At 44.6% G+C, this 25,061-nt stretch overlaps 2 protein-coding genes across 2 annotated transcripts in view; one reads left to right on the top strand and one right to left on the bottom strand.

Annotated features, from left to right (window-relative positions):
• Window positions 1-14,493, bottom strand: part of fhod3b (formin homology 2 domain containing 3b) — a 123,695-nt gene extending 109,202 nt beyond the window's left edge. The window contains exons 1-2 of the mRNA XM_062539783.1: window positions 14,045-14,493; window positions 5,631-5,737 (exon numbers count right to left, since the gene is read on the bottom strand). Of these exons, the coding sequence (XP_062395767.1) occupies window positions 5,631-5,737; window positions 14,045-14,209 (272 nt within the window). The 5' untranslated portion in view covers window positions 14,210-14,493. The remainder of the gene's footprint in view (window positions 1-5,630; window positions 5,738-14,044) is intronic.
• A 3,647-nt stretch (window positions 14,494-18,140) lies between these two features.
• Window positions 18,141-25,055, top strand: slc6a19b (solute carrier family 6 member 19b). The gene is made up of 12 exons (XM_062537816.1): window positions 18,141-18,556; window positions 20,832-20,972; window positions 21,139-21,276; window positions 21,396-21,577; window positions 21,981-22,091; window positions 22,312-22,424; window positions 22,531-22,659; window positions 22,850-23,006; window positions 23,158-23,362; window positions 23,892-24,051; window positions 24,140-24,302; window positions 24,545-25,055. Exons 1-12 carry the CDS (start codon window positions 18,358-18,360, stop codon window positions 24,758-24,760), a joined length of 1,914 nt encoding a protein of 637 aa, XP_062393800.1. The 5' UTR covers window positions 18,141-18,357; the 3' UTR covers window positions 24,761-25,055.
• The last annotated feature ends 6 nt before the right edge of the window (window positions 25,056-25,061 follow it).

Genomic DNA, 25,061 nt, shown 5'->3' with positions numbered 1-25,061 from the left:
AAACAGCTATCAGTAGGCATCATCTCTCCCTGCCATCATTATTATTGCCATTTTAAATTGCTTTTCAAAGTTTTAAGATAAATTACATGGTGTTGTTTTTTTTAAGATTAAGAGAGTGTTCTTGATTCAATGATGTCTTAATGGTATTCTATTCTAAACGACTTTAATAGTTTTGAGGAGAGCAGGTACTCTGAGCCCACTGAAAAGTATGCCTTTAAGAGAGTTTTCCTGTCATCTAGTATTTTCCACCTTCATTTCTCTACCAGCTCCTTCTGGTCACTCGCTTTTAAAGGGGAACTGACTTTGTCTCAGTCAGACAGCAGGAGGCCCATCCAGTAACTAACACAAGTGCACACATATTGGCAAGCAGAAAACAACTGTTTTCCAATGTGTGTGTGTGTGTGTGTGTGTGTGTGTGTGTGTGTGTGTGTGTGTGTGTGTGTGTAGTCTTCAGTGAAACACAGATGACGGCAAAGGCGCACACACACACACACACACACACACAGCAGAGCAGACTCTCACAGCTCTGTGAGATGGTGGTGATGAGCTGATTTTCCGATATGAGTCAATCCTACTCCTGTTCCAGAGAGGGATTCCAAATGAACAGTACAGGGGAAAACTGCTTAGAGAACCAGTCAGTCAGAAAATCCATTGTGTGTGTGTGTGTGTGTGTGTGTGTGTGTGTGTGTGTGTGTGTGTGTGTGTGTGTGTGTGTGTGTGCTTGTGTGTGTGAGAGAGAGAGAGGGGGGGGGGGAATACTAAGATTCATCTAAACTTATCTTGGAATCTTGGAGGAAAGAGCTTCCCTAGGTTTTATCATTCACAGTGGAGTTTTAACTGAGATACTTAAAGGAGCATTACCGCGTTTTTGTCTAAAATTAGCAAGATAATTAGCTAACAGTCAATAAGTTTACTTTGCAGAAGCCAAAAACGTTTTGCACTGATAAAGGTAAGCCGGCTTGCAAACTGATACCATTTAGAACACAAAACAAAATGGAGAATACCCTGCACAGACAGTAACAACATGATGGTATCCATCTCCTTTGTATGACCATGTACAAAAATATAACTTTGGTAAACAGACAGCATAATATCACTTTAACATCCCCCTATTCTGCACTGTGCAAGCATGGAGTCTGAAGAACGACCAAAAGTGGCTGTAGAAGACTTATGACACACACACATAAAGAGAGAGAGAGATACAGACTAACAAACAGAAATACAGAGACAGACAGACAGACAGAGGGAGAGAGAGAGAGAGAAAGACAGACAGGCAGACACAGACAGACAGAAAGAGAGAGAGAGAGAGAGCTGCAATGATTCCAACAGCATTCCATTAGAGCCTGATGTTCATCTGATACTCCAAGAGAGCTCCTAGACAGAGAGCAAACTGGAAATGGACAACGAGCAGTAGGAACAAAAATGAAAGCGAGCGAGAGAGTGAGACAGAGAGAGAGAGCGAGAAAGAGAGAAACTGAATTGCAGTCAGCATCAGAAAAACAGAAGAAAAAATACAGAGAAGGAATGAGGGAGAGACAGAGAAAGAGAGAGGGAGAGAGGGAGCATGATTGACCTCAGTGGCCTACATACTTGGTCTGCGTGCAAACCCCCATAATTTCCCTGCACTTCAATTATCGGCAGACGAGCAGGAGGCCTCTCACAGCTGACTTGACTTTGCAGAACAGCCTGAAAGACATTCAGGCATTTGCCTCTCTGTGTGTAACTCTGTTGTGAAGCACAATGGGGACATGACACAAAGCCACTCAGAAAACAGAGAGACTGAGAGAAACACAGAGAGAGAGAGAGCGAGGGAGAGAGAGAGAGAGAGAGAGAGAGAGAGAGAGAGAGAGAGATGCATGCATGATGTAAGAGATTACATAAAGCTCTCCTGAGGGAGAGAGAGTGGTGACAGGTGTGAGGTGAGCAGGAGGGCCGCCGGGACGGAGCCGTGGGTCTGGAGAAGAGATGGATTGTGGGTCCCCTGGTACAGCGGAGGGGAGCGCACCAGAGAGAGAGGACACTCTTTCAGCAGGACGATCTGTGCAGGGCAGATGCTCGCATGCTCAACATTTCCTCAGAGGAATTTGGATGGGGATCCAATGGTCACAAACCTTTCCCGTCAGTTCTCAGTCTCATAGCTAGATTGGTGCACTGTCATTCTGTGACATTAAGTGCTAATTCTCCTCAGCCTATGTGGCTTTCACTCGGTCCGTCATTCTGAATCACGAGTGGCTCATCACAGCCATCCATCATGGCCATATAAAGTCATGGATGGTGTAGTTGTTTGAATAGGGAGGTAGGATAGCCAGGGAAGACTTCTTTCAATTAAGGAGTGTTTTGTAACAGTCACCTATAGAGACATTCCGTGTTGGTAGGACACGGACACGTGCTCACACACACACACACACCCACGTAGAGAGAGAGAGAGAGAGAGAGACAGAGAGAGAGAGCGCTCTCACCATGTAATCCCCCAAAATATTCGCAGCTTTCCCCTTTTAGAGAATCTGAACGTCCAGCACTGGAGGATAACTGATCCCTCCGACAGCACAGAAACAACTCCAGCCAGGAAAGAGGGAGGGGGGGAAGGGGAAGGGGGAGGGAGCTGGAGGGCGCCTAGTGAGTTTTCATTGCCTCTATCATTCCTCTCAAGGAGGAGAAGAAAGGGAACAGATATCGATGGAGTTATGCCCTGGAATGTGTTGACCATATGCCAGGTCTGGGGATAATAACGGACTGGGACGAAGGTAGCCCTGGGAGTCCCAATCGCGCACAGCTTGTGCCGTGATGTAGTGTGGAAGTGATTACAGCCCCTAATCCGCACTGACATGGATATATCCACCTCGCCATTCTTTAATCAGATGGCAGAGGCACCGCACACGGCCCAAACGCCTCTGGAAACTGCGCCGCAATTTATATCCATTATGGCAAGACTCGATGGAGGCCATTTCCCGGCCATCAGTGTGCACCTTGTCTTCATGTGTCAGAAAAGCCTGATTTAAGACCAGGGAACTTTGACCAGAGCCATCAGTGTGAAAAGGTGGAATAACACGGCTCAAATTTCCATTGTAGCCTCAAAAATACGATAAATGACCAAGTGCTTCGTCATCAATGTACGCTGCACACCAGCATGAACACTTTTCATGAGCAACTGTCAATTTTTCTCTGGAGCTAGCTAGTTAGCAAACTGATGTGTCCTGGAGACTAAAACAGAGAAAAGTCAAAACAACAGGAGATGTCTACAGTATATCATCTTTATGTCACTGAGCCTTCCGCAAAAAAAAACATCCTAACATAAGGAAAGAGCTATATTTAGTTCTTTCTCCACAAATTTGGACGCTCAGCAGAACATCCATGACTCCAGTCCAAAAGCAAGTTTGGTGATTATAATTTGTGTAAACCAAAAACAGAAACGCTGCTCAAGCATTTTTCCATAAGAGATGGAAACATCGCTCATCATCTACTTAATTCATTAAAAGTTATTACACGCGCCGCACAGCACTCTGGAGTCAGGAGAACTCCGGCGCAACACAAACAGGAAAAGCTGAAACGGCTAACAAACTTCATCAGCCCTTTTTACTGCTGCAGTAATCATAAAAAAACAAACAGCAGTAAACGATGGGGGTTGTGAACTCGGGTCCATCCACAGCTCCTGTCCCTGCTGGGCAGAATTACCCACCATTAGCTGGGCCTGCGGGGACCGTGCCCCCCCACCCCCGCACCCCCCAGACGCCCTGTATGGCTTTAATAACACACATCCCTGCCTGCGTGTGCCAGCCGACTCGACTGGCTCCTGGCACCCAGCTCGCCTCACTACTCCACTAACCTCACCCAGACTCCACACACACACACACACACACACACACACACACACACACACACACACTTTTTTTCCTCTATCTTACCCTCACATACCCACACACATACCCACACAGACAGTCTCCTCTCTGCGCCTTCTTTTTTGGTCAGTCAGAGTAGCACACCATTCCAATAGAAACAGAGGGAGGGGACGGCGTCTGTCTTCCAATTTACACAAATAAATCTGCTGATATTCAGTGGTCAGGCCTGAGGGGAGCTGGCACGCTGGGAACTGCTCTGAGATCAGCGGCGGAGAGTGACACGGGGAGGTTGTGTCAACTCCGAAGGCCAACAGCCTTCCTCTATGGGCATCTCTGAGAAGGCCAGCCGTGGACGACCAGATTAGAACAACTGAACTGCGCGGCACTTTATCCAGATGCAAATAGCACAGATTGTGGTGCTTTTAGTGGCCTTGTGTTACATTGTGTTGTTTTCCGTTGTGTTGCAGTGCACTTTGTTCCAATGGGCTTGGATGGGCCTGGTTGGCTTGAACAACATTGAACGCTTTCTCTGCTGCGAACAGGTGGAAGTGCTGCCAACTTCCATGTCCTCCTGCCCACAAAGCGGCTACCTGTGGCTTTAGCTGCCATTTAAAGCTCTATTTAAGATTAGAGCGCGACACCCTACTCTGAGATTACCAGCGCTGGGATGACCTATGAGCAGGCCTTGACCAGGTGAGTCCAGGGACCTGATCCTGGCAGCCAGGCCAGGGATTTGAAGTGGACAGCGGAAGACCGCATTGAAAGAGTTATTGAGAGAGGGTGAAGGAGCACCTAATCCCAAGGAGGACAAGGACTGATAATATGTTTACTTTCCCTGTGCTGTTTCTCTAAAGAAAAGCATCAAATAAAAGTTCATGTTAAGTAAATATAGAATAGTACAGTAGCAAAGAAAACATCACCAGTAGTTTGTTGATACAGTAAGTCTCTCTGTCTCTATCTGTCTCTCGAGTCTCTTTCTGTTCTGACATCTGTGCATTGTCCAGGCCTGGTCAGAATTTTATTCTAGTGGAATTTTGGCCACGGTTTGACTCAAAGTAGCAGTATTTCTCTCTCTCCCTCTTCCTCTCTTCCATTCTCTCTTTCTCTCTCTCTATCTCTTTATCTGTCTCTCTCTCTCTCTCTCTCATCTGTGGGGATGCGCCTGCCTCACCACAGCTGAAGGCTGGAGGGCCCACACCAGACCAGGAAAAGCCATTATTCTAGTCACTCAACCTAAACCACAATCAGTATCATTCCTGTCCTGATCACAAGTAATAGAATCAAATTAGCCAGTGGAATATAGCAAGCAGGAAATGAGTATACAAAGCCTGAGGTAGGAGATCTGAAAACATTTTGAAAACATTCCCTCTATCTCTCTTTGCTCTAAAAACAATGACCACATTGTGCTGACCCTCGATGCAAAATGAGGATCCCTCTCCGACTGCACAGAGGAGGGATGAGGATTTCCAGAGCAGGGATGCAAAGACTAGCAGATACTACAGCAACATCACACCAACCTAATGTATGCTGGGGCGAGACCGCCTATCAGAAGCCAGTTCACTACCCTGTCCTCAAATTATGAACATAAAATCTTAACATCACACAAAAAGAACCTACGAGATGTTCAATCTCTCAGAAAACCCTTTATGGGCACTACTGTATCTAGGGAGCAAGCACATTCTCTTTCCTCTTTTCCAATAGAAAGAGGTATGCCCTTTTAAAGCCAGGGGTGATACAGAAATTGGCCAAATCACATGGCACCAAAAGTTCACTCTGGGCTCTCGGCTCACTCACCCTCCATCCTCCTGGAAGCCCTCCAGCTCGTCCTTCTGCTCCGCCAGAGTGGACTCCAGGTCCAGGTAGCTCCCATTGTGAGAGAGCTGCAGGGCGCAGTCATCAAGCTGCAGATAGGGAGAGAGAGAGAGAGAGGGAGAGAGAGAGAGGGAGAGAGAGAGAGAGAGGGAGAGAGGGAGAGGTCATGGTTAGTCCCTCAGGGCACCTGGTGACAAACAAAGTCATTCTGAGGAGTTCCATCTCTCGCTGTGTTTATTGCTCAAAGGCCATCATCACAGCAGAGCCATTCATGGTGCTTGGCATTGTTTAAGTAAAAAATATTGTAGACATTACAAACTCTGTGTTTCAATTGGTTTGGGAGTGAACGGTCCACCTGATACTGAGAGAGTAAATCATTTGGAGTAAATAGCCAGGTTGTAAAAGGCCTTGAGGGCCAGCATAGGGGGGTTGTGTATGAGTGTGTGTGTGTGTGTGTGTGTGGGGGGGGGGGGGTTATGGGGGTTGTTTGATCGGGGTGTGCTTGCAGGTTCCCCTTGGGAGTGTCTGCATGGCCAGGCTCTGTTGGGGGCATTCTTGTTTGTTGACACTCAATTAGGGTCGAGTGATGGGATTTAAACACCCCGGGGAGTTGGCTGCCGCTCCTCAGCCCTGTGATCTGTCAATCAGCAGGACCGCCTGGCCAGCCGCAGAACCCTAAACACGCTAATTACACAGAAACATGCACACACACACACACACACACACACACACACACACATACCTACTCACACATGTCAACACGCCCATTACACCAGCATTACCCACAGCCCTCCCCCCAAGCTCAGGTATGACTACTGTGTTAAGTTTAGCTGCTCCACTTCACTTCAGTGCGTGGAGTATACGAGAGGCTGCGGGGTGAGTCTGCCACAGGCATCCACTCCCACTCCGCCCCGGCTTATTTCTGGTGTCGCTATCAAAACACCTGGTGCGGTCCCAGTCAGTTTGATCCCAGTGCAATTTTAGCCTTCCCAGGCATGTTAACTACAATGTGAGGGAATCTTAAGACTCTGATTGAGAGGAGACCGATGGAGTGTCTCTGAGGGGGGGGGGGGCACATGCCTGGGAAAGGCCACGGAGAGGGGGGCCAAAGAGAGGGGGGCCGAGCTGGGCCAGGCTGTCTGGGAGACGTCGGCTGGTGATAAGGACTCTGGGTGGCACTGAGGTTGGGGCATACTGAGGTGTGGAGAGTTGGAGTTGTGCTGATGTGTGTGTGTGTGTGTGTGTGTGTGTGTGTGTGTGTGTGTGTGTGTGTGTGTGTGTGTGAGTGAGTGTGCGTGTGTCTGTGTGTGTGGGGGTGGGGAGGTAAGCCGGTATGTTGGGGGGATTGGGGAAATAACTGGGGCATGTTGTTGCTGTGTATAGACACAACAAGGCTATCCTGCTCTTGTTGATGTACTGTTTGAGAAAATGCTGAAACGTTGTTCTCGTCTTTGTAATCATAGCCTACTGAATAGCATACCTTGTGAAAGAGCTCTTTATCAACCTGCTTGGTTTGTTTTCAAAATGTTGTCTATCATTAAATTCATGCAAAAAAAATCAACTATGGTTGATAAACATACATTACAAACTATGATAAACATACATTACAAATGTTACAAAAAAACATTTGTTACTGTGAAAACATTTGTTACTAAAAATCTGTAAATCTCTTCTTGAACATACCAAAATGACCCAACATGCATTTCTTTTGTTCAGAGATGTACGACAGGAATATGTCTGAAGCTAACAGACATACATGAAAACATACACATGACATCCACCACTAGAGCTGGCTGTTTTTTCATATGGGTGCTTTGATGTGGTCCTGTATCCTCCCACAAATGATTGTAACTTAATTAAAACTCGCGAGCAACAGAGGACCCTGGCTAGCTGGAAAATACATTAAGGGGAGGAGGCTCTTTGATCCCGAGCCACTCCGTTTGTCTTTGAGTGCTCACTGTCATCCCAGGACTGTGTCATGTTTTAAGGGCCGAGACAAAACATATGCTTGGTGAGAACAACATGCAGGGCTCATCCCATGAAACCCCTCCCACTTCTTAGTCCGCCAACGAGTGCACGGGGGAGCGCAGACCAGACCTGATTTACACAGGCACACCTGAGACAGAGCCCTTTTCCACTGAGCTGCGCGCTCTTTCCAGGTTGAGGACCAGGTGGCGAGCGTTTCGTTTCAGACACTCTTAAGACAGGGAAAGTGCTGCGCCAGATTACAGGACAGGGCCCGGGCCCACAGGAAATCCAGACAAGCGTGCCAGAGTTAGGCCCTCTATATTAAGGCCTGTGAACAGGCATGCCTCAGAGAGGTATGGAATGGGTGTGAGGTGAAAATAAGCATGGGGGGGTGGGGGGGACAAAAAGGAACGTTCCCTCATTCCAGTGTGGCTGGTGTTATTGTGTGGGGCGGGAGCACACCCAGAAAGGAAAAGAGAAAGACACATTTCCAGCTGGGAAGGTAGGGACCGTTTATTAGCTGTAGACTTATGGCTCACGTTCGTAAATAAATGTACTTTTCATATCCCGCCCCTTTGGTAATCCTGCAATGTCACTATCCAGCAATCTTCTCGTGGACTTGGCAAAGTCACGAAAACCTAAAAAATCCAACATATCTGCTTTGTTTTTCCCCTGGCCTTAGTGCCTCCAGCTGTGTTCCAAGGGCTGAGCTGACCCAGATCCTGTGGCTGTGGAGAGCGCTAGCAGGTAGTTGGGATTAACCCCGGCCTGTGGTGGGGGTGCTGATAAGCATCAGGGACAGAGGCTACTGCCCCCACCCACACCCACACCCCCACCCCCGCCCGATCCCCCCGCCCGGCCCACCAACACCCCCACCTCCATCCCGTGCCAGGAGTCTGTCGCTGGGCCGCAGCCCCCTCATTTCAAAGCCCACTTTTACAATCCGTCACGCAGCAGCACCCACAAAGAGCAGGGCAGGGTCCAGCAGCAAGGTGTTAGCCAGGTGCTTTACATTACGGCTAACTGACATGGAGGGTCCACACCACCTCCACTGTAATTGGCCAGCGCTGGATGGGAAACAGACCCCCCTCCCCCCACTTTTTGGTTTGCTCCTCCAGTTGAGCCCGAGTGAAATGTCTTTGGATGTGGAAGTGTTTTTCTAAAGCTCTCGCAATGATGGAAAGGAGATTTGCCAGTTTTAAGGTATGACGTCGGCCTCTTTTCTTAGCCCCGTGATTACATCTGAAAACACGAGCATGTGCATATAGATCCATGCGTCCCACGGGTCTGGAGAGAGCCATACTGAAATGCATACCTTAAAGACCACTGCTGCACATAATGGGCAAAACTTCTGTTTGCCTATTTCTGTTGGACGCGCATGTAAATATCTGTGCCTTGCTGAGAAGATGACCAGCTCTGCAGGCAGAGGCTGCTGCCTGCACAGAAACAAAACAGGGGAGAGAGTAAAAGCAACCGGCAATTACCGCCAATCCAAGAGGTGCAGTTTCCTGTATGAGGTCAAAACACAAGAACCCTGCCAGTCCAGGCCGAGACGCACAAAGGCGCACCACTTTTGGTTAGTCGTGGCTGCAGAAGGGAGCTAGATTACAGCCCCAGCTTGGGGTTTCCAGGTCAGAGGCAGCAGTTAATCCGGACGCAGAGCTCCTGGATTAACAGCCATAGGCGCTCAATCAGCCCGTCACACCCAAGACTTGACCCCGTGACCCTGTGGTCTCAGGTCCAGCTCAGTCTGCCAGGCAGCAGACGCAGGAGGCCTGGCCGCACCCTCCCGCCACAAGTGCGGTCTACCGGCCATCGGAGCCTCTCAGCAGGACCGGCCCTAAAAATAAAGCAGCCTTTGGGAAGCTGGGCTCGGCACAGCGCAGTGCAGCACCTCCTCCTCCTCCTCAGCCTCGTCCTGAGGCCCCTGCTCTCTTCCCATGAAGACTCTTGGACCGACCGACGGCTCCGTGAGCAGAGCAAACACAAATATGTGAGAACCTACTATGCATGCCTGGGGCTGCGATGATGCATTCACGACGATGCGTGTCAGACATCGACAACAGAAGAGAAATGGCAGCCAGCAGAAACACAGCAGACAGCTCAAGGGGAACAGGGGCAGTCCAATGCCCTTGATGCAGCTGTGAGTCAGCACTAAAATCCTCATCCTTTGAGCCCTGGCTTACATATGACAGAAATGTCAACAAAGATGGTTGTTCAGGCTTGTGATTGTAATATAGATTTCCTTTAGACTGCATCGTCTCTTATTAGCTGGTGTTAGGCTAGCAGCCTGAAAGCTAGCCCAGGAGGCCACGTTCTTAAGGGAGCAGGGCAGTGGATGAGCACGCACAGGGCTGCATGACAAGCCACTTTCACACAGAACAGACAAACCTCAGGCCTGCAGAACAATGTGAGCACACGGTCCAAAGAGTAGCCACAACTGTGGAGCGCTAGCCTATACTTTACAGTACTTAACATAACTTCTCATTATAGGCCTCTGTCATTCTGCAAAATAATGCAAAAGGGAAGAAAAACAAAACTTTTAAAAATGGCCCCAAACGTTAAAAAGTGACCTTCAGAGAGCTCTGGCGTTGCACACAAATAATGTAACAGAGTGTGAAGAGGACCACGAGATGACCAAGATGTCTCTTGACCATAGATTCCTCTCAGTTTACAACAAGCCATTGGGAGTTACTGTACAGTATAAGGGCTCTAGACTGTGGCAGTTGGGGAGAGAGACACTAAAATATGAATGAGCTGCCTGCACAACTGAGTGAGCCAGCAGGCCTGGCCGGGGCTCCACGAGCACTTCAGCACAAACAGAACAATCTTATCTCGCCTGGTGCTGGAAAACACTGCAGTCATACCATCCAATCATGCAGACTCATCTAGAAATACAACAATTATTTATATACGGTACCCAACAGATTTGTTGCAGTTTATTTTCTCCCAAAGACGGGGAGTTTAGTCTTGTCTAGCGATGCCCAAATGTGCTCATGAATGTGCTCATGAATGTGTGTGTGTGTGTGTGTGTGTGTGTGTGTGCATGCAGTGTGCGTGCATTTTCTGTGTCTGTGTATGCATTTGTGATGTTAGAGTGCATTTACGTTGGTGTGTGACGGGTGTCTTATGATCCCTTTCCACACACAAGGAAAGCAAAACAGATAAAAATACAACTCCGTAATCATTTTCCACAGCAAATGAAAAACTCTCCTCTCCGGCCAAAGAGAGAAAAGACCCAGGCAACCATCCAGTTGCTTCTCAGCAGCGTCCCGTTCCCACCTGCTGTTCTTGGGGACCGACGCTGGCTCCCAGCGGCCCTGTTCCAGCACCATACTGCTCTTCACTGGCACTTTGCGTATGCTTTGTGGTTGCTATTGCTTACAGCTTAATTGCAGTTGGTTCTGAAGACAAATTGTGAGCAGACTGGAGGCCGCCTCTGTTTGTGTTTACAGGGCTGTCATGTGTTCCATCCTCCTTTGTTGAAAGGAAGAAAGGAATCCCTATTGCTAATCCCTGACCGCCGGAGAGAGAGAAAGAGAGAGTGTGAGAGAGAGAGAGAGAGAGAGAGAGAGAGAGAGAGAGAGAGCCCTAAGTCCAGTCCTCAGCCCTAAGTCCAGTCCCCTATGTCAGTTGGTCTCGGATTTAAATAACCCACTAACCCCTAACCTACAAATTATCCAGACCAGCACTGCTTCCCAACCACCAATCAGAATCAACCAGATTAACAAGAACAACAAGAATTCTTATTTGGAACATTGGAAGAAAGAAACAAAATTACAACACAAACTAGAATGTTATATTGGCATACGAAAAGACTATCAATTGGCAGAGTATCTCCACACTGTCAGAGATACGAAGCAGAGACAGATCCTCACCAAGTACAGGCTGAGTGACCACAGTCTAGCCATAGAGAAAGGCAGGCACAAAAAATCATGGCTGCCCAAAGAGCAAAGGACATGTGGCCACTGTATGACAGGGGAGGTAGAGTCAGAGGTGCACTTTCTACTACACTGTGAAAAATATCGGCCCCAAAGAAACAAATACTTCAACACTTTGAATAACATCATTCCCAATTTCACCAAACTAGAGGAACAGAAAAAACTTGCCGTAGTCTTGGGTGAGGACACCGGCACATGCATTTTGGCAGCCAATTATGTGTCCTCACTCCATAACAAAAGAGAGGGCATTTTATAAGATAACCACTGCACTACATCCACCCTTCAACACAACACTGCCCTCCAAACTGTGTCTGTTACACCATCTCTCCCTTTGTTTTGTGTGTGTGTATGTGTGTGTGTGTGTGTGTGTGTGTGTGTGTGTGTGTGTGTGTGTGTGTGTGTGTGTGTGTGTGTGTGTGCGTGCATGATGTTGTTGATTCCCATTTGATTCATGTAATATATGTCTTGATGTTTTATATGTTGGTACGTTCTGTGCCCTGTAGCTTTGGCAATACTGTGCCTTAACGGTCATGCTAATAAAGCCCCATTGAATTGAATTGAATTGAATTGAGAGAGAGAGAGACCAGAGACCAGAGACCAGAGACCAGAGTCTCAGGTAAATAAGTAGCTGAGATAACTATAATGAAGTACTAGAATGTGCACTTTATAGGACAACATCATTTCTAACCCCCTCACACTGTTAGCAAACATGACTGGCAAATGTATCACATGACAGGGAAGTGTGTCCAGGAATGGGGCAAACAGGGTAGCACGCCAGCAACTCCAGGCCTGGCAGATGCATTAGTTCCAATAGTCTAATCTGTCAATCAAGAATGAACTGGCATACCAATATTGCTGATGCAAAAGAGTTGATTTCTAATCCATCAAGAAGTAGTGAAAAGTGCAAAGTGCTACCAAGGTGCAAAACATTTTCAGTCCCACTCGGACCATCATGAGTGCAAGGGAAGCAGGTCCAAAAATAACGTTATAGTTTGCAACTTAACTCACACTTGAATGGCACTCCACCATACTTACTGTCAGAACACAAACAACTCATCATATAGCCTCATGAGTTATTTATAGGATGTCCCTCCAAGTGACAGTACACTCAGCCTTAAAACGCCGACAGCATTCAAATCTCATGTACGCCACATAGTCAGTCTAGCCAGTCTTCTCAGGCTGGGCTGCAGAGAGCAGCATGGCATGGAGTGATAGGTATGAGCACAGGCAACTAATGGAGGGACTGCATGCATGCACGAGGAGAGCTCCTCCTCCGTACCAACTCAGAGAGGGCTAAATGAAGCCAGGTGTCTGGCTCTCAAGAACAAAAATATGAATGTACTGAAGAGCCAGCAAAAAAACTCCCCAGTCATGAATGCATCTATTTCCATATCCTCCATATACTCCCACATCCTGGACACACATGTTTATTGTTTTGGTATGTTATCAAAAACAAATGCATGAGACCAGTGGTGATTGAGAAATCACTGCCTTCACCATTGAGATTTGTGAATCTCTGATCACGAAAATGTGCTAAGTCACTCTCCATAAATTACTTTGATTTATAATCCAGACAACACCTGGGTATTATATAGTCATCATTATGTTTAGCTATGGCACTACATCAACATAAAGAAAGCTTGGCATGATTACAGCCTTTCAGCAAACAGGCACACATAAATCACCACATAGGACTCTGCCCTGGGAAAGACTTCTGTACCCACTGCATTTGTAAACTGACCGAGATGTGCAGGGTTACAGTACCTGACATCCATTTAGGCCAGGGACACTACAAGTGCTAATTATGTCATGTCTCATGGGATTCAGATTTGATAAACACTACTGTTCTGCACAAGCATAATCAGTGGAAAGTCCAGTGAGGTGGGACAATCATGCCCAGGGGTCTGCTCTGCTCCAGATGAACAGATAAGTGCAGACACTGACAGACACAGTGGATTGGCTGCCCCAGTGACAGCTGCAGATTCTTGAGTATGGAGCTTCCTGCAATGCTCCTCAGCTGCCCAACATTCCATATGACCACAATAGCATCCTTCCTAAAACTGTCTCACGCCATGATTGTGTGTTTGTGTTTTGCAAATGGCCAAGTGTCCCTTCATATGAAATATGCAATATGAAATGCGTAGGCCTGCCTGGAATACACTACTCCACCTGAAAAATCCATGACAGAGAAGCACCCGGGAATTCATGCTACACAAACATCTCGAGTCAACAGCAGGGAAAGATGCTTGTCTAGTTTATCAGCTACCAGTATGATTCTGCAGATACCCGCAAGTGCAGACTCACACAAGCGAGCGCGCACCCACAAGCACACACATTTCAAATATTTAAAAATATTAGACTGTCAAATTACATGAGGTCAACAGGACATTCATTTTGATATTGCTGTTACAACCCATCAATCATAATTATAACCTTAGCAAATCGACAAAAAGTTGTCACACAAAGTTGATCTTTCCAAAGACATACCTTTTGTGGAGCTTTGAGAAGCCGATGGATTCCAGCAATCTGATTAATAAAAGGAATATCCTCCCTGAATGTGTAATGAGGAGGTCTGGTCGGCTCGGGAAAATTCGTGCTGTTAAATGGATCAGTATCATCTAGGAACTGTACCCTGCATACAAACGTAGCCATTATACATCCATGCAAAAATGTTTGGAGAAAAGTCCGCACAATCAGTAAATACCGCCTGTAATATTTTGCTCTGTCGCGCTAGCGCGGTTGGAGCAGGTAACCAGTGAAGCAGTTGCAGTCGCTGCTCTGTCAGTTATCCGCCAACGTACTCCGTCACATAAAAGCGCATAGATAAAATCATTAAAAACTGTTCAGAGGGGCAACGATTCTAGCCCCTTGTTCTTCCGAATGTAAGGGTAACACCCCGCAATTCGTGCGCGATTTAGAATTGAGTCTCTACAGCAGATTCTCTGAAGGAGGCACGCCAGTATCCAAGGGCATTGTGGGCAGGCAAGGTGCTGAGGCAGACTGCGGACGGGACGGGACGGGACAACGTCTGCAGAGAAACTCAGGAGATTTGGGGACTCCCTATTTCAGCTCGAACTCAGCCGCAGTCACAGCGCATCCACACAAAAACATCGCGCAACAGCGGCATCCATCGGTCAAGAAGAGTAACACTTAAGAATGATGTCAAAGTTTGCCATGGCATGCATCATGTTATCATGTTCATGCGTTCAGTAAAGATGCCTGTTGAATGTCCTGCATTCATTTGTATGCTATTTTTAGTGCAACAATACAATGGATGTAATAAACTGTAATAAAAATATATATATTTTGTTTAACCTCTTGAAGGGAAAGCCATCTTTTAGTGTGCCAGCTTCCACTAAAGGGTAATATGGGACTCCATATTACAATATTAATGTTCAGGATATCACATGGGCTTTTGTGCAACAGCAATGTACAGCAACCATAGAACACATAAATACAAGACACAACAACAAAATGGAAAGACCATGAAGCATATTGGTGGACTAAAAAAGATATGTTTTGATATTCAATGATTGTGCCAGCTTCTTAGCCTAGAAATCGAGATGCCCCCAGCGGCCGGGGTACCAGCGTCTGGCACAAAGGTTCCAAAGGGGAGGAGCAGAGTCACTAAAAGCTGCCTCCTCTATGGCTCTGTCCTCACATTTGTCCTGACTCAGGTCTGAGGATCTAAGTGGACTTGCAAGAGTGTAAGTTGAAAGCGTCTGAATGGTACATACATTTGAGAGATTTGAAAACCAGTAATAGTCTTTTTAAAAAGAAACCTTTTAAAACTGACAAGCAACCAGTGAAGGGACTAAAGAACAGGTCCCAGATAGCAATTTCCTTTCGGCCAGATCCTCATAAAAGCCTTTAGTTCCATCTCTATAGCGGACACAGGGCCTACCGTGGGCCAGGTTAGCACCTGAAGTTTCAACTTTGCTAGTAATACAGTTTTTCTCACACATTTGTCCAAGGTCCTCAACCGGAAGTCAGGAGATGCATTTAAATGACAAAACACTATGTAATACGAATACGAATATGAGCCAAGGGACCATTTTTCCACAGCAGGCCCAGGTGACAATAATGTCATTAATAAGGTTCTGATTCTGGTACATTGAACAGTGACTTTATTAAGGTGTTTAGTAACACCTATCCTTTCCCAACTTCATGTCAACTGGCTGCTGTGGGAAAAAAGGTGTTCTGGAATGGCACAAATGTAGGTGTTTTGGATGAGATGTTTTTGGAATGGCACAAGTTTTTTGCAGTAGTATAGAGTTTTGCAGCAGAGTTTTTTGTTGTCCTTCAGCCTCAGGTAATTAACCACGCTGACCAGCATGACTCTGTACTATACTGTAGTGAGGGTGGAAGCCCGATTGGAACCTCGCCAGAATACAGGTGAAGTGCAGGTAATGGCTTAGCTGTTGAAAAACAGCATTCCTTAAAAATGTGTTTAAAAAGGGGAGGTTCAATATTGATCAATAGTTATTCAGAACTGTGTCTTGGTGCTTTTCCCTAAGAGAGGTCTCACAACTAATGCAACTAATATAGGTTATGAGTTGATCAAAGTTGAACTGAAACAGAGCAGAACAGTAGCTGTTTATTTGTTGTACACAATTGTTTTGTGAGGCGACCTTGGGTGTCTTGAAAGGCGCTTTAAAAAATAAAATGTATTATTATTATTATTATTATTATTATTATTATGTCATTTCCATATGCACAACTCATGACCTATTTCCCACACTTCAGCTGTCTAACAGCTTCAGCCACTGTAGCTATCTTCATGAACATACAAAATGAGAGTCTCCAAAAATTGTCTCCCAAGTGGTGCTTGGAGTACAATGCAGCTACAGTATACTTTTTCTTGCCACACCGATTTCTTTGCCACACCACAAATGAGGAGGTGTGCCCAACTCTGCAAACGTGGCTTGAATAGTAGCCTACCATAGAAAGAAACTACGTCCATATTGTGTCTTTCTTGATAATGTGAGTTTTACAGTATAGAGAAAACCTTGTTGAAACTGTATTATATAAAGAAAAGAGTATTATTAATAATGAATAATTATTATCATTAAGAGGGCACCAGAGAGGCTGCTCCTGGTTCTTGAAGCCCATGTTTGGCAACAGGCAGCCCTCATACCTGGTGCCAAACAGGAAGCTCTCTGTCAACATTTCAGAATATAAAGATTAGTGAAATCTAGTGCTTTGTTTCACTGGATTATTTGTTTTTGTGATTTATTTAGAGCTGATGCTGATACGTCTTATCAACTACAGTAAATCATTTCCGTAGCTTTTTGTTTTTTACCTGAATCTTGCATCCTCACATCAGATCCACCAGAGGGCAGAAGTGGCATAAATCCCAACTGTTTCCAATTATCCTTTTGATGCACAGCTACATGCTATTGAATAGATATTCATATACTAACTGTATTCAACAGATCCATTTCAGAAAAGTGGTTGGTGGTGTTTTATTTGATTTTAATATATGATTATTTCTACAATACAATATATAATATATTATTATTATTATTATTATTATTATTATTATTATTATTATTATTATTATTACTATTAATATATAACTGTTTAAGTTTTGCTGTTGCAAAATCAAGTGGAAACATAATTCTAACCTCTGCCAAATGTTTGTAACATTTAATTGTGTATACTGTACCTACAGTACCTTTAGCACACTGTATAAATCTGTATAAATGGCAAAGTTATGAATTAAGGTAATTTGGTAGCAATATGATATGTTTCAATTGTAGCACAGCGTGATTTGTGATGATGAATATAATGCTCTTTGCTTCAAGCAGCAAAAGTTTGAAACTCTCCAGTTCCATTTGATGTTGTGTCCACACCATATCCACTTGAGCTTAATGATTCATTATGACAGCCTCTGGCAAGGCTTTGTGGAGCCGCAGTGTAATCCTGATTGCCTTTGTATCACACTCTCAGAGCATACCAATGCAATTAGAGATTTAACAATGAGTTATTGCTATTTAAAAACATGAAAACGTGATGGAAGTCAGTAGTGGTTTATTTTTTCTTCCATGTGAAGTAAGAAGCTCTTCCATAAGCTACTCCCTTCAAATAGCAATATGAGCTCTTACGGGCCCATGGCCACCACCACTGTGCCTCTGCTCCTCACCCACACAAGCAGGGGCGCTATGCAGACAAGCGCTGGAGAAGTCAAACATTACAGACAATACGGAGGGGAAAACAAGAGTCGCTCTGTCAATGTTTGTCCCCATCATGTAAACATTAGAAAATGTCACCAATAATAAAGCACCTTTTAAAACACAACTTCCTCTGCTTTTCTGCGCAAGTACAAGATAACACCATTGACTGTTGAACTGTTTGTTGAACCCTTATTTAAAGTCTCCACGGGAGAGTCATATAGATCATTATCTCTGTTCTGATTGGCATCTCAGAGGACCTGAGGAGGGGCTCTTTAATTAGAGATGGTTGACTCACTCTGTCCCAGCCCACAGATAAGACATTAATTATTGTCAAGTGCAGTTTCATTGAAGTGACGGTGTGCACTGGTCTCGTTCCGCTGACTGTACAATCTCAGTCATTTAGGAGAGGCTGTAGCTCCAGCCGAAGGTTGACAAGGGTATAAATACTGTCCTTTGCCTTGCGCACGGGTCATCTCTCTCCAACGTGTTAGAGTTGCATTTACAGAAGTTACAGAGCTACTACTGTGCCAGCCACCCGTTGGCACTGCCATAAATCTTGCCCTCGTTGTACACAAGCCCATCTGCACAAACACGGTCGGCCAGAGCAGCGACACACGCTCAAGCATGAAGCTGAAGCTCCCCAACCCGGGCCTGGACGAGCGGATCCTGACCCATGAGCAGCTGGACAGGCTGGAGGTGGAGGAGGCCGGGGACAGGCCCAAATGGGACAACAAGGCCCAGTACATGCTGACCTGCGTGGGCTTCTGCGTGGGCCTGGGCAACGTCTGGCGCTTCCCCTACCTCTGCCAGAGCCATGGAGGAGGTAGGAGATGATGATTTTACTCATATCGTTTCTGCTTTTCTACTTATACCTTTCTTAAATGGCTAAACAAAATGGTAACAAGGAAGATTTTGCTTTAAATGTCTGTAAACTTTGGTAAAGAAAGTTTATTTGTATAGTGCTTTTTTTTATATATGTGCAACCCAAAGAGCTTCACAGACAAATGAACAAATGAACAAATAATTGACAATAAACAGAAACAAGATGTTGGACGGAATGGTGTAATTCGCCAGTGTACGTCATTGAGATAGGAACACATGAACAACAATAAAAAGTGAATTTGGGGCATTAAATAGCTAAATAATAAAAAAGTTTCTAATAAACCAGAGTTTGTCAACTTCTACAGGAATTCCCCCTGTTGGGTGAACCCGAACAGAAACAGTAATATTACAGTTTGGTCTGAATAGAGAATGTTTCAGAATCAATCAAATGATGGAATGCATTCTCACAGTGTTAGAGGCAAACCTTTGTTTTTTGAAAGATTTTTGCAATGTTACAATATTCCATTAATGTCAGATCAATGAAAACGCACAAAATGGGAACATTTTAGGATAGAAACGGACATGTTAAAGTGTTTAGGCCTGGTAAACTGCACATTTGTTTGATATTAGAAGTAGAATATTTTTGTAAAACTGTAGGATTCTTAAATTTGTGTGTCTGTAGCTTAATGGAAATATTACAAGAATATTTAACAGTAAATAAAACATGAGTGAGACCTTCTCTGACATTTGATACTTGATTTTTGATTCAGAAATATTTACATATCCATGTCAAGGAATGAGGGATTCTGTAAGAAAATAAGATTTTTCAAATTGTCAGTAAAGGGTTCATCAATACTGATGACAAATCCGGATATCAGGCAGGACAACAAATGCTATGAGCTTAATGTCTCATTTAATTGAGCGTTGATATTCAGACTATTATTTAATTAGACAATTAATTTGCATGCCATTCACAATTTGAATAATCACTATAACCTGCAATTGGACCATTGCATTAATTGAATGATGCAGATGTAATTGCAACTTGAAAAAAATATTATATATAATACAACTTTATTCGTAATGCATGAATATATGATATGCAATGTTGGTGAATACAGTTTGGAGAAGTATTTGAATTTGGATATGTGTGGAGAATATTGTTTTCATATCACAGAGCTGGGTTGCAATGAGTTTGCTATTCAGGTGTGAGAGGATTTTGCACATTTTATTTATTTACAGTCAATACAGCAAAGCACAAATGACACAAATTACTTAAGGTGAATTTAACACATCATCCCAGCGAGGCAACAACAGCTGTGATTTTGTTACACATTTACCTCAACCCTTAACTCAAGGTTAACTACGATCCTTGTAAGGGTCACTCTGTAGGTGTCAATTCTTCGGTGGTATCTTCATATATTAACCAGGCTGAGAGAAAAAGGCTGACATGTAAGTCTGCTGGGTAGAGTGACTTTGCACTCCATGGAAAGTGCAGACCATACAGGTATCAATCTTTTAGGGTAATTGACTGTTTGAAAAGGAACCACCAGTAGCACGTTGATAACAAAGAAATAATACAACTTTCCTGTTGTGTAATGATTTTAAACTTCCAGCCTTGAACCCTTTCCTGTTCCCAACGCTTAATCTGTTCCCTTGGGCTGTTATCAGTTGTGTCAACATATGCCAATCAAAGAATAAAATGTGCCTAAGTGGTCACACTCTACACACTATCAACAAAGGAGAAATCTCAAGTTGCATTTTATTTTCTCTGACTGTGGTGCACCGCCTTCCACAGCACACCAGTCTCAGTCTCAGAACAAAGGCAGATATGTGTGTTATCATCTGCACGTGATTCCCTGCACCAGATTAGATTTACATCTTGAATTTTGGTAAATGGTAAATCATTAAGGGACTGCATTTATATAGCGCTTTTTTTCAGCCTCAGTGAGCACCCAAAGTGCTTTACATTATCATGTCTCATACTGTATTCACCCATTCACATGCCAATGGCGGAGGTTGCCATGCAAGGCGCCAACATGCTCATCGGGAGCCCTGGGGTTAGACGTCTTGCTCAAGGACACTTCAACAGGGCTCAAACCAGCAACCTCCCAGTTACTGGACGACTCCTCTACCTCCTGAGCCACTGCCGTCCCTTATAATGTCAACTCTGTCATAAAAAATGAAGTGCAATACGCCAGTGTGTTTCATGTTTCAAAAGTTCATATTTTGAAAGTATGCTTCTTCAATGAAGTAAACTGAGCTGTTATTTTCAGGGGCCTTTATGATTCCCTTCCTGATCCTGCTGGTCTTTGAGGGCGTCCCTCTACTGCACCTGGAGTTCGCCATTGGCCAGCGTCTAAGAAAAGGCAGCTTGGGGGTCTGGAGGACAATTAACCCCTACATGCTTGGAGTCGGTGAGTTCTCTTTAACACTAATGTTGTTTGTTTTGATTGAAACCTTTATTTTCATTCTCGGAAAGTACATTGAGGGAAGTCCTCTTTTACGATGTTGTTTGTTCATGTTGAGAGTTGTCTCCCGAGGACCACTCTGCACGTCCTGACATGATGTTCTGCTCCACAGGCTTGGCTTCCATGGGTGTGTCTCTCCTGATCAGTCTGTACTACAACATGATCATTGCCTGGGTCATGTGGTACTTCTTCAACTCGTTTCAGGAGCCACTGCCATGGAGTCAGTGTCCTATGAATGCCAACGGGACGGGTGAGTTGGATGCTCCATCAGGACAGTGAAGCCATTTCAGCAGGTCATGACAGATGTGAGATGTTTCTGTTCCATTGTTGGTGTGAAATGTATCTACGTTTCTCCACCACCAATCACAGGCCTGGAGTCTGAGTGTGTGAGGAGCTCGCCGGTGGACTACTTCTGGTATCGGCAGACACTCAACACCACCGATGTGATCGACGACACGGGGGGCCTGCAGTGGTGGATGGTGTTGTGTCTGATCAGCGCCTGGGGCGTGCTCTACATCTGCTGCATCCGCGGCATTGAAACCACGGGGAAGGTAGGTCTGACCCTCAGCACGGGCACTGAAGACCTGTGAGTCACTCTATACGTCAAGGTGGAAAGTACAGTCCATTTAATGACGACACTAAGGCTGCTCTGAGGACACAAGGTTGTAAATGTTTACTGGGAATAGGATTGCCTTCGGTTTATAGCTTTATGGTCTTGAAAAACAAAGCCTCGGCATGCTCTCTGAAGCAATAGAGTACTTTATGCTAAATTGAGTGAACAATGAGGGTTGTTAAAGTGAAACATTCATTTGGAGAACAATATAACAACACAAATTAGCTACAGTAAGCACATGTTTTTGCAGCACATCAATATAAATGAGATTACATAATAAATACGACATTATAATGTTATTTTAACCAGTTGATATGTCCACTCACTGCTCCCTCTCCAAGGCGGTGTACGTCACCTCCACGCTCCCTTATTTGGTGCTCACCATCTTCCTGATCCGAGGGCTCACTCTCAAAGGCTCTGTGGACGGAATCAAGTTCCTCTTCACACCAGATGTGAGTAGTGCTCATCCATATTCAGACGCTGGTGATGCCTCTTCTGGGAACAATGGTGCCTAGGGTGGGAATTGTATCAAATCAACTAACTAATCCCTCTGTGTGTGTGTGTGTGTGTGTGTGTGTGTGTGTGTGTGTGTGTGTGTGTGTGTGTGTGTGTGTGTGTGTGTGTGTGTGTGTGTGTGTGTGTGTGTGTGTGTGTGTGTGCACGGATACGTAGCTGAATGAGTTAGCTAACCCCACCACCTGGCTGGATGCAGGCGCTCAGGTGTTCTATTCCTTCTCGTTAGCCTTTGGAGGGCTCATCTCCTTCTCCAGCTACAACTCAGTGCAGTAAGTGCTCTTGAATGCTCCTCTAAACACTCTGCATCTACCATGTCAACAGAGCTGAACAGAGCAGCAAACAGCATCATAATAATGCCATGTCTTTTGTCCATAGTAATAACTGCGAACAGGATGCAGTGATCATCTCTATCATCAACGCCTTCACATCAGTCTATGCTGCTACAGTCATATACAGCATCATTGGCTTCAGAGCAACAGAGCGTTTTGATGACTGTCTGAGTGGGTATGTGTCCAGTACCATTACTAGAGATGTAAAACATATGACCAGCTATACTGTACCAGCTAAACATATGACTCACTAAGCATACACACTAACACACATACCCTTTAATATGATTATTAATAATGAAAAAAACAATGTCTGATACAAGTATAAAGATAAGTAATATAGACACTTTCACTTTCAATTTCAGGAACATTCTAGCCCTAATGAACGCCTTTGATCTGCCCGAGGAGAGTGTCAACACAACTAACTATGATGAGATAGTGGTTCAGTACAACAGTACAAATCCAGACATCATCCAAGCACTCAACCTTAAAACCTGCGACCTGAACACTTTCCTCAGTGAGGTATGAACTCCTCAGCAGCTTTTTGACAGTTCATATTTAGACTTACAGCATATTAAGGAAGAGGAAAGCATAAATCAGTGAAAAGGTACACTGCTCAATTGAACTATGCCTATGAGTCTGATGACAGCTGTGACACTTTCTGCCTTTTAAGGGCGTTGAGGGGACGGGTCTGGCCTTCATTGTGTTCACTGAGGCCATCACAAAGATGCCATTGTCTCCTCTGTGGTCCGTCCTATTCTTCATCATGCTTTTCTGCCTGGGCTTGTCATCCATGTTCGGCAACATTGAAGGGGTGTTGGTTCCTCTACAGGACCTGAAGGTTTTACCCAAGTCATGGCCTAAAGAGCTTGTCACAGGTGGGTGTAAAGATGACCTTAATCATCATTGAAATGATGGAAATACTGTGTGTATATATCTATATCTATATATATATATCTATATATATATATATATATATATATATAATTCAAATGTTTGAGTGAGACTGAATTAACTGAAATTGAAGAATTTGGAGGCGGACAACATATTCCTCACATATTATCATAATAACACAAATAAAATACAATTCAGCAGCAGTAAGTACCATCAGATGGTTTATGAGGGTTGTCAACATGGCCAGTCTGATAAGCACTATTATTATGAAAGACTTTTGACCTGCATGCATATGATCTTTCCCACAATGCAAAAGCTTCTATCTGTTGTCCTTCTGTGGAAATGGGCGTTCTTATCTGGTGTCTTGAGTTGAAGATAATGGTTATACCCCACAGTGAAGTGCCTTGAGATAATGGCCACTGTTATAAGCGCTATAATGTTTTTTTTTTTTTAATTATTATTGAATTGAATTCAAATCTCCTTTCCCCACATCCCTAACTTTGCTTCATGCAGGTATAACCTGTCTCGTTTGCTGCTTGGTGGGACTCATATTTGTCCAAGGATCAGGAAATTACTGGCTTGCCCTCTTTGACACCTTTGCGGGTTCCATTCCATTGCTTATCATTGCCTTCTGCGAGATGATCGGAGTGGTGTACGTATATGGCATTGACAGGTGAGTTTTTTGCGGCTTCTAATCAGAGGACTGTAGTTGATGAATGAAATAGCATTGCTCACCACAGTGTCATTTGTTTAACTTCCAGGTTCAACGACGACTTGGTGTTCATGATCGGACACAAGCCCAACATCTTCTGGCAGGTCACCTGGCGATTCATTAGTCCTCTCATCATGTTGGCCATCCTTGTGTTCTACCTTATCACAACGGTCAGCAAGGATATCTTCTACATCGCCTGGGATCCAGCCTCTGTAAGAAATCAGTTCAATCATCATCACTGATGCAAAAACTTTTGTTTTATGAAATATACTGTTACAGTACTTACTGTTTAATATGCCAATATATCACACAGCACACTATGTTTCTGGTGTTACACATCTGTGAATATTTGTAAAGTTCAAGTTCACGTGCTACAGGTTGAATACAATCCTTACTGTGATTTTGTTCTTTGTTCTTGTTTTGACAAATATGTTTGAAACATGTTTATTCCCAGGATAACTTTCCCACTCTCGAGAAGAAGCCATACCCAGAGTGGATCTATGTCATCATATTCATCTTGGCTGGAATACCGAGTCTTGCTGTGCCGGGAGCAGCTCTTTTCAGGCTGATACAAACCCGCTGCTGCAACAAGGACACAGATGACAAAGCAGAAACGGTCAGTAGTGTTTCTTACCAGATGGAGGACAGCCTGAAGAGGAGAGACTCATGAAGGACTACATGAACGCAGACACATTTAAAGTTCAATCAGTTAAAAACAGTATATATTCACACATCTGATGTCCAGTTTCACTGAAAAATGTATGAGCATGGAGCATGGAGCACCATTTTTATTGTATCTAAAAAAGGTTTCTTTTGATATCAGAATATTTCATTGCTAGTGCATGGAATACTTTTGGATACCAGATCTGACATTGCACAACAATGACCAAACTGGTCCAAAGAGACACCACTACCATGTCAACTATTGTTATCTCCTTTTATATTTCCCCTCTTCATATTTCTGCACGATA

This window comes from Sardina pilchardus, chromosome 6 (assembly GCF_963854185.1).
Source record: "Sardina pilchardus chromosome 6, fSarPil1.1, whole genome shotgun sequence".
In the NCBI taxonomy this organism is placed as follows: domain Eukaryota; kingdom Metazoa; phylum Chordata; class Actinopteri; order Clupeiformes; family Clupeidae; genus Sardina; species Sardina pilchardus.
This window is presented reverse-complemented; position numbering and strand designations above follow the sequence as displayed.

Excerpts from the sequence above, each read along its gene's own strand:
- slc6a19b (XM_062537816.1), top strand. The coding sequence starts at position 18,358 with ATGAAGCTGAAGCTCCCCAACCCGGGCCTGGACGAGCGGATCCTGACC. Across the intron at positions 21,277-21,395 it reads TATGAATGCCAACGGGACGG|GCCTGGAGTCTGAGTGTGTG; the intron begins GTGAGTTGGATG and ends CACCAATCACAG. Across the intron at positions 23,363-23,891 it reads GCCTAAAGAGCTTGTCACAG|GTATAACCTGTCTCGTTTGC; the intron begins GTGGGTGTAAAG and ends TGCTTCATGCAG.